General features: G+C 33.0%; 1 protein-coding gene across 1 annotated transcript in view; it reads left to right on the forward strand.

The window, feature by feature from the left end:
- Nucleotides 1–2,927, forward strand: part of LOC111459362 (fructose-bisphosphate aldolase 3, chloroplastic) — a 4,107-nt gene extending 1,180 nt beyond the window's left edge. The window contains exons 2-6 of the mRNA XM_023102235.1: nucleotides 548–817; nucleotides 925–1,034; nucleotides 1,176–1,266; nucleotides 1,973–2,242; nucleotides 2,436–2,927. Of these exons, the coding sequence (XP_022958003.1) occupies nucleotides 548–817; nucleotides 925–1,034; nucleotides 1,176–1,266; nucleotides 1,973–2,242; nucleotides 2,436–2,714 (1,020 nt within the window). The 3' untranslated portion in view covers nucleotides 2,715–2,927. The remainder of the gene's footprint in view (nucleotides 1–547; nucleotides 818–924; nucleotides 1,035–1,175; nucleotides 1,267–1,972; nucleotides 2,243–2,435) is intronic.
- Nucleotides 2,928–11,097: the final 8,170 nt, after the last annotated feature.

The following is an 11,097-nucleotide window of genomic DNA, read 5'->3' on the forward strand; positions in this document are numbered from 1 at the left end:
TGGGGGGGGGGGTCCCACATCGATTGGAGAAGGGAATGAGTGCCAACGAAGACGCTGGACCCCGAAGGGGGGTGGATTGTGAGATCCCACAGCGGTTGGGGAGGAGAACGAAACATTCTTTATAATGGTGTGTAAACCTCTCCCTAGTAGACGCCTTTTAAAAACCTTGAGGGGAAACCCGAAGAGGACAATATCTACTAACGGTGGACTTGAGCTGTTATAGTTCTTGTTGTATTTTGTGGTGAACGACCTATCTTTTTTTATCCTTGTCGAAAGGATCAGACTCAGAGCTTTTCGGCATGTCAGCAATGGACTCTTTTTTCCCCTTTTTGTAATTTTAATATATTAGATCTATATTTCATATTTCACTAAATATGAATACTTAAGAAGAAACGGTCATCATCTCTCACCGAACTTATACTAGCTTGCATTCAACGTTGCAAAATGGCAGGATAACCTTCATATTTTGTTACGTTGTGACTCTGTTTTAATTAGGTTGGTTTCCTTGTATCAAGCCAGTAATTTTTTTATATTTTTTGATTTTCAGAAATCAGTTGCATCTCCTGGACGTGGTATTCTTGCCATTGATGAGTCTAATGCAACATGTGGGAAGAGGTTAGCATCCATTGGCTTGGATAATACCGAAACCAACAGACAAGCTTACAGACAGCTTCTTCTGACCACGCCTGGCTTGGGCGATTACATATCTGGTGCTATTCTCTTTGAGGAAACACTTTACCAGTCAACCACGGATGGGAAGAAATTTGTCGACTGCTTGCGGGATGCAAAAATTATGCCTGGTATTAAAGTTGACAAGGTAAATTGTCCTCTTACCTTTTATTACACAGAAAACAGCTTAGTATCAAGTATGCGAAGTTTCTGAATATCGAGTTTCGTTTCATATTTGTATTTTGTGGGTTTCAGGGTTTGGTTCCTCTGCCAGGATCCAACAATGAATCTTGGTGTCAAGGTTTAGATGGATTGGCTTCGAGATCTGCCGAATACTATAAGCAAGGTGCCCGTTTTGCTAAGTGGTAAGTCAGCATGTTCTTGGTGAACCTGAGACGCAAATTAACATGTGGAGTTTACTGCTTTGATTGACTCTCTTGTGTTTTGTTCTTTTAACATTTATTTTTGTCTAATTATGCAAAATCTAAACCATATAAAACGTATAGGCGGACGGTTGTTAGCATTCCTTGTGGTCCTTCTGCTCTGGCTGTTAAGGAAGCTGCTTGGGGCCTTGCACGATACGCTGCCATTTCTCAGGTATATGGCTCTTCAATGAACTTGTTTACCATTACCATCACCAAGTAGCAGAAATACTTTAGTTTGGTTTACTTGTTGAACATGTTTGTTAGCACTAGATATATCTGTTCGACAATAGTTTTTACTAAGTCAATATAGGTAAAATATTCGTCATAATTCTTAAACTCTAATTGGATAAACTTATTGGCTTTGAATTTATTTATGGTATAGATGATATATTTAAAAAAATGTATATTTTAATAACTTTAATGTGTCATTATGTCTGTATCATGTTTGTATCATGTTGTATTTGTATCTCATATCCGTATAGTGTCCATGCTTGTGAGTTCTCACGTTGGTTGGAGAGGGGAACGAAACATTCCTTATAAGGATGTGGAAACCTCTCACTAGTGGACGCATTTTAAAACTTTGACGGGAAGTCCAGATGGAAAAGTCCAAAGAGAACAATATCTGCTAGCGGTGGACTTGGGTTGTTACAAACCAAGCGGTGTGCCAGCGAGGACGTTTGGCCCCCAAGGGGTGTGGATTATGAGTTCCCACATTGGTTGGAGAGGGGAACAAAACATTCATTGTGGAAACCTCTCCACAGTGGACGTGTTTTAAAACCTTGAGGGGAAACCTGGAAGGGAAGAGCCTAAAGAGGACATTATCCGATAGCGGTGGGCTTGAGTTGTTATAGTGATTTCATGATTCACTTTCATTGCAGGAGAATGGCCTTGTACCTATTGTAGAACCTGAGATCCTTCTTGATGGGGACCATTCCATTGATAGGACACTTGAAGTGGCTGAAAAGGTCTGGTCTGAAGTATTCTTCTATTTGGCCGAAAACAATGTTCTGTTTGAAGGAATCCTTCTAAAGCCTAGCATGGTAACACCCGGGGCCGAACACAAGGACAAGGCCTCTCCTCAAACTATTGCCAAATACACACTAAAGATGCTCAGTAGAAGAGTTCCCCCTGCAGTCCCTGGAATCATGGTATGAATTATTGAACTACCTCTTTCAACTAGTTTATCTGCTGAATGATTTTTAGGAGATGAACTCGGTCAATCTTTGGCTTTGTGTACAGTTCTTGACTCTTCGGTTAGGATGCGTTAACATTCCTTTGTTCAACAAACTCATTTAAATAGCAGATACAGTACAATTAAATCTTTTGTTGTTCTGTATGCAGTTTTTATCTGGAGGACAGTCTGAAGTGGAAGCAACATTGAACCTGAATGCGATGAACCAAAGCCCCAACCCCTGGCACGTCTCCTTCTCTTACGCCCGTGCATTGCAGAACACCGTTCTCAAGACATGGCAAGGAAACCCTGAAAACGTTGAGGCTGCACAGAAAGCACTTCTGGTGCGTGCCAAGGCGAACTCCCTTGCTCAGCTCGGGAAGTACTCTGCCGATGGTGAAAGCGACGAGGCCAAGAGGGGAATGTTCGTGAAGGGATATACTTACTGAGCCTGGTCGGTAGTCGAATGTGTGTTCTTTCCTTCTCCTCCTTCCTTGAAGAACACATTTTTTTTCTATATAGGGTAAGCCTTTCCTTCCCTTAGTAGAAAGCCGTCCATAATAAGAGGTGTGATGTGAGAAGCAAACTCACTGAGAGAGTAAGCAAATTGTATCCTACAATCTTTTGATATTATGAGTAATTCATGGCGTTTAAAATTATTAGTTTAGATTACTTTCTTTAATGATACCATGAGATTTAGATTCTTTAATTGTGTTTACTTATCATATTTATCACAAACTTTTATACTTCAAACAAAATAAATTTATTACCTAAATTAGAATTACAAAAAGGTGGGATTTTGGAAAGTAAAATAATAATTATCGTAAAATTTACTCAACTAATGCATATTTCAAATTAAAAAAACATATAATCTTCATATAAATACTAAAAACCCATACATTTCAACACAGAATCTAGAAAAATCACATTAAAAGAAAAAAAAAAAAATAGCGCCCAATTTTGATAGGTTAATCGATCTAGATAGTGATTTCTTTGCACAAAAGATGAGATTGAATATTATAATATATTTTTAATAAAATTGTAATGATTTATGCCCAAGATTCGACACTTAATAGTCTCATCTCTTACGATATGATTACGGTACATACTTCACTAACTTCACTATCCCCGCAAACTAACAGAAACCCAACATAGAATTATACTATCTTAGAAGATTATTTTCATAAATTAACACGGAAGCAATATACTATTATCTATGAAATTCCTATGATTGAACCACGGAAGAGAAAGGTATACTTTGTTGGTTTAAACAGTAACTTTTATTTCTTTTAAAATTTTCTTAATCATCTTATTTTTAGGATCGTTTTCATTCGAAGTGATTTCCATTTATTCATGCATCTCTCTCACTTATAACTATAAAAACAATTGATATTTTTTTATCAATAAAAAAAATTCAAAAAGAAAAGAAGACGGAAGGACAAGGAAAAGAAAGAAAAATAATAATAAAGACAATGCAAAATGTTGAAAGTAAGAAAAAAAAAGTATGTATTGTTAGTTGAACATGACTATCCACAATGATACGATATTGTCTACTTTGAACATAAACTTTCATGGCTTTGTTTTGGACTTCTCCAAAAGATCTGATATCAATGGAGATAGTATTCTTTAAGTATAAACCTGAGGCCTTTTGGGAAGCCCAAAACAAAGTCATGAGAGTTTATGCTCACAGTGGACAATATCATATCGTTGTGGAGAGTTGTGTTCGTCTAACATGTATATGATATTAATGGCAACGAGATTGAATTTTGTTTTCGGTGTACCAGGATTATGATAATTGATATAAAATCTTGTCACCTAATAACGAAGGATAATGAAATTGAGTATCATTTTAAGTAATAATGAGAAGGACAATAATGAAATAAACCTCTCAATTTTGGATTTACAAGTAACTAAAGAATTAGTTTAATTATGCGTGAGAACTTCCTAATTTTGTCATGCAGCTTTAATAACAATGAACTAGCAAATTTACTTATAAAATGATCAATGATTGGATTAAAAAAAAAAACATGTTTCTAATATAACTTTGTACAATTCAATCATCTCATGCCTAAAATTCACCTACTACCGTCTATAATACTCTCATGTCTAAAATTCAGGCCAAAATTTAGAATCTACATTCGATACATGATGACTCCGATATTCTCATGCAGCATGACTATGTTACCTACTTATTTTAAACTATTTTTAAGAGTGATGATCATCCCCACAAACTAACACGAGTTCTTTTAGCATACTTTTTCTCACTCACATGCTTCCTAGGAAAATGTCTAAAAAGTCATCTAATATAGGACTGTAACAAGCCAAACGTTCTTAATTTTGAAGTTCTTATGATTGAGTTATTGAAAAGAAATAGTTACTTTATTTGTATTTGTATGTATTTGTAGTAATACTCATTTCTTGTCAACCTTTTTTAACCATGATTTCATATGTTCGAGATCACTCTATTTTGAATATGATTTAGATTCATTTATGGATTATTATTTTACTTGAAACTATTGATTGGTTGGGTTAGGAAGGCTGTTACTTATTTATACCTATTCAATGGTTGGTTATATATATAGAGTAAGATTATATATAGCAAATGACACGTATTGTAAATGATCATATATATTAGTAATCAATTATATATAGTAAATGAGTAAAAGCAAATAACAGTAAGAGGTAAATTTATATATATATATATATATATGATAGAAAGTTATTATAGTAGCCATATTTACTAAAGATATATATAGTAAATTAAATTATATATTCTTTTGACCGTGCTTTGAAAATGTAATTTATGCTCCTTACGGATATATACTTAAAGTCATCAATATATATCTCTAGTCAATATTTTTCTCTCTCCTATATCTTTTTTTTTTTTTGGTTCGTCTAAATCGAGTGTGTGTTGTTAGGCGGTCCTAATAATTTATATTAAAGTTATGCGAGATTCACCACAACATATTAAGATGGAAAGCTCAAAAATTAGAATTGGGAAGTTTGATGGATCAGATTTCGACTTCTTGAAGATGAAGATTGAAGATTATCTGTACTAGAAAGATCTTCATGAACCCTGTCGGGGTGAAACTGAATACCTTAACCACGGAGTAGTGGAAGCTCAAGGATCAGATTCGATTGACGTTGTCCAAAAATGTGGTGTTCAATATCATCAAGGAGACATCGTTAGATCTGTTGAAGGTGCAGTCGAACATGTACAAAGACCCGTTAGCTATGAAGAAAGTGTATTTGATGCGTAGATTTTTCAATCTACAAATGTCTGAAGGTGTATCTACTGTGGATTGTATAAATGAATTCAATATGATTGAAAGTCAATTGAGTTCGATGGAAATTGATTTTGAAAATGAAATTAAAGCATTGATTTGATGTTATCTTTACCCCCGAATCTTGGGATACTGTTGTTGCTATGATCAACAATTCCCAGGGATTTGAGAAATTGAAGTTTGATGGAATCCGAGAGGTAATTTTTAACGAAAGTATTCATAGATGAGAAATTGTGGATTCATCCGGTAGTACTCTTAGTGTTGACTAAAGAGGAAGAAGTAAATAAAAAATTCCAAATAAAGGTCAATCAAAATCAAATAACCAATAATTTTTCCAAACAGACAAAACATAATGTATTGGAATTGTGGAGAAAAAGGTCGAGACAAATTGTACAAGAACAAACATTAACAAGAATCACACATCAGAGGATGATAATGATTCTATAAATTCAACCGAACACATTGAGTATACTCTAATTCTTAGTGTGGACAACTAGATTGAAAATCTAGATTTTGAATTCAAATACATCTTTTCATTTGTCCCCAAACAAGAAACTGTTTCAGAATTTCAAATCTGAATATTTCGACAATATATCTCTGTGACAACATAACATTAGACATCGAAGGAAACGAGGATGTCTCCATAAAAACTCGAACTATTACTTTACTAAATCAGGTAAAATTAACTCCAAAGCTAACCAGGAAAGTGAAAGGAGAGAGATCCACCGGATGTTATAAAAATTATGGTTTTTGAATATTTGTTGTTACAATGCTGGCCAATTGACCGACCAGCCTCAGCATGGGGTTCCAATCTTGGTGTCTGAATAACAACATTATATATTATTAAGGTTAGGTAGGCAATGTTTGGATATAATGTATGATTAATCAACAGCCTTTCATTAATATGATTATTCAACATCAGATCAGATCACTATTATCGTATATTCCTTCATAATTAAATCAATTTAGACAACCATCTCTTTTACAACCCCTCACATGGCTTCCATGGCCTCAAATGAGCTCAAAACAAAATATCCCATTTGGAATCTCTACTTCCGAATCTCTTTCTTTCACGTTAGTTGGAGATGAAATGGTATTTGATAGTCAATTTTTTTTGTGCAAACTCTTTGTTAAGAGTTTTAGTCATATACTTTTTTGAGCTGCTCTGTACTCCGCTTCTCTAGTTGACAATGGTATTGTTGGTTGTCGTTTGCTACACTTAGAAATTGATCTCGAACTGAGCTTGAACACATACCCGGTGCTTGATCTTCGAGTATCGTGATATCCTACTAGATTGCAGTTCTTGCTTCTTTTATACAAAAGTCTATAGTCGATTGTACTTTGATATATCTCAAGATTCGTCAAGCCGCATCCAAATGAAGTTTCTTCGGACTTGGCATATATTGACTCATGACTCCAACTGCATTCTCAAATTTCTTTAGTTGGTTCATATAACTCCCACTTCAACTCTCTGGGTAAGAAAGCATTTTTCATAACCACTTGCCATAATTTTCAATCTTTACTTACCGTAAGTGCTAGAGAAACCTGTACAATAGTGTTCTTTTTTACTAGACTAAACGTCTCATCATAGTCTAGCCTGGGAAGCTACAGTCTGAGCCTTATATCTCTCGATTGATCCATCTGAGAGACACTTTATTTTGTAAACCCATTCACAAGAGATGAGTTTGACATCTTCTAGTAATGATACTAGTTTCTAAGTTTGATTTTGCTCGACGCTAACAATTCTTCCTCCATTGCCTTTTGTCAAGCCGTATGTTGTGATGCTTCTTCATATGTCTTTAGCTTTTTAACTTCGTTTTTTATAATAGATGTGTTGGCATATTTTGGATTAGACGTTTAGATTCTTTCTAACCATCTACTTTGTTGAGGTGTCATATCTTTTTTACTAGGTTCGCTTGGTTGAGTCACTTCTTACTCATCAACATTAGTGTTAATTGGATCTTTAGGCACATCAATACTTAACCAAATGTTTATAGTTTATTCACCTGTCTTTTGTGGAAGAATTTCTTCAATGTGTTCAAGTGTGGTAATAATTCCTTCTCCGAGGGCCACCCTGTTTCCATTGCGCCACTCTGATCATCAGTCATGTGGTTTGAGCATCCTAAATCAATGATCCAATCATTCTCATAATCGATATGTTCTCCTATATTGTCACGAGTGCTAGCTCATTTTCTTCTAAGGCATATGTACCTCTACATCCCATAACCTTGCCGAAACTGGAAAGGGTTCAAGGTCATGCTTTGTTGTTTTAAATGATAGGTTCCATTACGTTGCATGTGTCTGCAGTTCATGACTTCAATAGTGAGGCCACTTGCTGAGTATTTCTTAAAATACTCAAGCCATGTGTTGCCCTTAAATTTTGGGTAAAGGCAAGACATCCCTAAACGAATGACGAATGAGACATGTTAAGACCATGGAACCGACATTAGGGTAGTTGCATTTCACCTTATGTTTTATTTTCTAGTTTGGATATATTGTTTTCTCTTTTCTTATATGTTTTTCTTATTGATTTAAGGCTTTTATTTTTAACGTATAAGTTCATGATATCGTTTATGAACTATTTGAAAGGAAGGTTTTCCCATAAAAAGGTCATGTCATGTATATGGTCCTTACATACCCTTTGTAGAAATGAGTGAATTTCATTTTCTGAAATTATTTTCCCAACTCTCTATTTGGTAAAGTCCTCAAAATGATAGACATATTGAATCGACTACAAAAATAGTACGCACTCATGCAAATCAAAGAACAATCCCTCGCATGCAAGAGTTCATAACTCATTAGGATTAATATTGATTTATTGATCTGATTTCGGTTTTTGGAAGATGCAAATTGAAGATTATTTGTACTAGAAAGATCTTCACGAACCCCTGTTGGGGGTGAAGTCGGATACTATAACCACAGAGCAACGGAAGCTCAAGGATTGTCAGACCTTAGGATTGATTCGATTAACGCTGTCCAGAAATATGACGTTCAACATCATCAAGTGGAAGACAACGTCAGATCTGTTGAAGGCGCTGTCGAATATGTATAAGAAACCATCAGCTATGAATAAAATGTATTTAATGACTTCATGTATGTACTTTCTTCATTCTCTGCATTCTTTGTAGTTGTACATACATGAAGTCATAATACAAACTCACTATATATGATATCCCACTCACATTTCTACCCACGAACAATTTGGATCATACCATTTGTAACAATTATAAAGTGGGTCATACCAATAGTGTTATCAGGATAATGCACTAAATCTTATCCATATACATCATTTAGGTTATTACTTGAAGATAATACTCATGTATGTGAATCACGTACTATTCAAGATTATACTAATAACCTTAGATATTTTATACAATCGATAATATTAAATTGTAACTAAAATATTAAAAATTAAATAATTAATTACGAGAGTTTAGGGCATAAATCACAATGACACTATCCCTCAAATTTCTTAGAAGACTTTGAACATGACCTTAACATCTTATCCAATCCATAGCTCAATAACTTTAAATCACCTATAACTCCCACGTACGTGGCTATTCTCAAATTTAGCTTTAAACCTTACAATTAGTGTTAAGATTAGGAGATTACCGCCTTTCACTGCTTCCAAAACTCAAATCTCATTAAAAGGCACGTGTTGCATTTACAAATTCGAATAAGTAGTTAAGTACACCATGTATAAAATTCCACGATATGTATTTTGCGCATATGGAGAGTAAACCAAATTATAAAATTAACGAAAGTTCAGGCTAGAGGTAATACACCCACCAGTGAAACGTATAATATAATCGTAAAGTTATAATTGTCATTTTTATAGTCGAAGAAAGTTAAAATTTAGTCTTTATAACTTTAAAAGTAATTTTTTTTCATGTGGATCGACAAATTTTCTTAAACAACTCATATGAGAGTTTAACCAACCATATAATTAATTCTAACTTTCAAAATATGTAATTCATACTCAACAAAACTATATCATTCTATTATTTATTTTATCATAATCCTTTTAATTAAATAAAAATAATGGATGGGTTTAATAGACATAGTTTGACGAATATAAATTTATGGTCTTCTTTTGTCTTTACATTATATACTCCATGCCCATCTAAATCTAAATCTTGTGGAAACAATATTCATTGTTTTTTTTAGGTCTAGTCCATGGCTCATCTTGTATTTGGTTATATACTATTAAGACGCGGGCTACGTAATATATTGATTTATTAAATTAGATTTTTTTAAGTGAAGATTTAAACCTTCAACTTTAAAAATAATATAGATACAAACCGACACTGCATTGATATCATTGACTAATGACTACAAAATGGTCCAAAAGAAAGAGGCTAAAAACATAAGGTATTATTAATAATGACTCATTTTTGCCATCCATATCTATCTGTATTCATGGTCAGCATCCTAATTTTATAAGTAGAGGTATTCATATGACTCGATAACCTTAAGGAAGATATCTGGAAGAAGCCATCCATGATTTCATAGATGAGGTCTAATAGAGATCGAGTGAAAAAAAATAAATCTTGTATTTTAACTTTATGCAATAGGAGTGTTTATATGACTCAATAACTTGAGGGGTGATATCTGAGAGAAGTCAACCATGATTTCATAGATGGGGTGTTCATATGATCTGATATCGGTGGAGAAAGGACATGTTTTTTTTTAGCCATTTTTAAAATGGGAGTATTTAAAATGAAATATTCAACTTGTTAGCCCTTAATAAAAAAAAGGGGGAAAAGTTGGGCCACAAAAATTGGACTAATTTTTTTAGGGCTTTGTGAATCCCAACACAGCAAATATAATAATAATAGTAATTTAAAATCCCCAAATTTGGATGGAAATTGGGTCATTTTATTTTTTGTAAATACTTTGACAGATGGGTTAATCTGGGTTTTTGTCAGTTTTTTAGATTAAAAAATATATAGAAATTAAAATATTATTTTTTTAATTAAATAATGTAAATACAGATGCAAACAACTAATCTTTATAACACACACATATATATAATATTGGATTATGATCAAGATTAATATTTTAAATGTTTTGTTTAAAAATTAATAAAATATAAAATAATTATCAGTATAAATAACAACAATACAAAATTTTGACAATAAGATTTATTTATTAATTAAAATAAGTTTGATGGGTTTTTTTTTTTCTTTTTCCTGATCAAAATTTAAAAAAAAATATAATAATAAATTTATTAAATTTCCATTTTTTGCCCATTAGCATTATAAATAGTTGAGAATAGGGTTTTCTTTTTTAATTTATTGAAAAAGTTAGCCATTGTTTGACCAACCTCTTTCACCTTTTTCACCTTTTTAATTTTTAATTAATTTATTTATTTTGCATTATTTTGAATTATCTATGATTGTCCCTTTGATGTTTTCTTGCATTTACAAATATAGATTTAATGTGATTATTTTATTTAGAATCCAAAATGATTATATATATAAAAAAAATAATCCAAAATAATTAAGATTAAAAAAAGCATATATTATTTCGTGTTAAAAAATTAAGA

The sequence above is a fragment of the Cucurbita moschata genome, unplaced genomic scaffold, assembly GCF_002738365.1.
Source record: "Cucurbita moschata cultivar Rifu unplaced genomic scaffold, Cmos_1.0 Cmo_Scf00002, whole genome shotgun sequence".
In the NCBI taxonomy this organism is placed as follows: domain Eukaryota; kingdom Viridiplantae; phylum Streptophyta; class Magnoliopsida; order Cucurbitales; family Cucurbitaceae; genus Cucurbita; species Cucurbita moschata.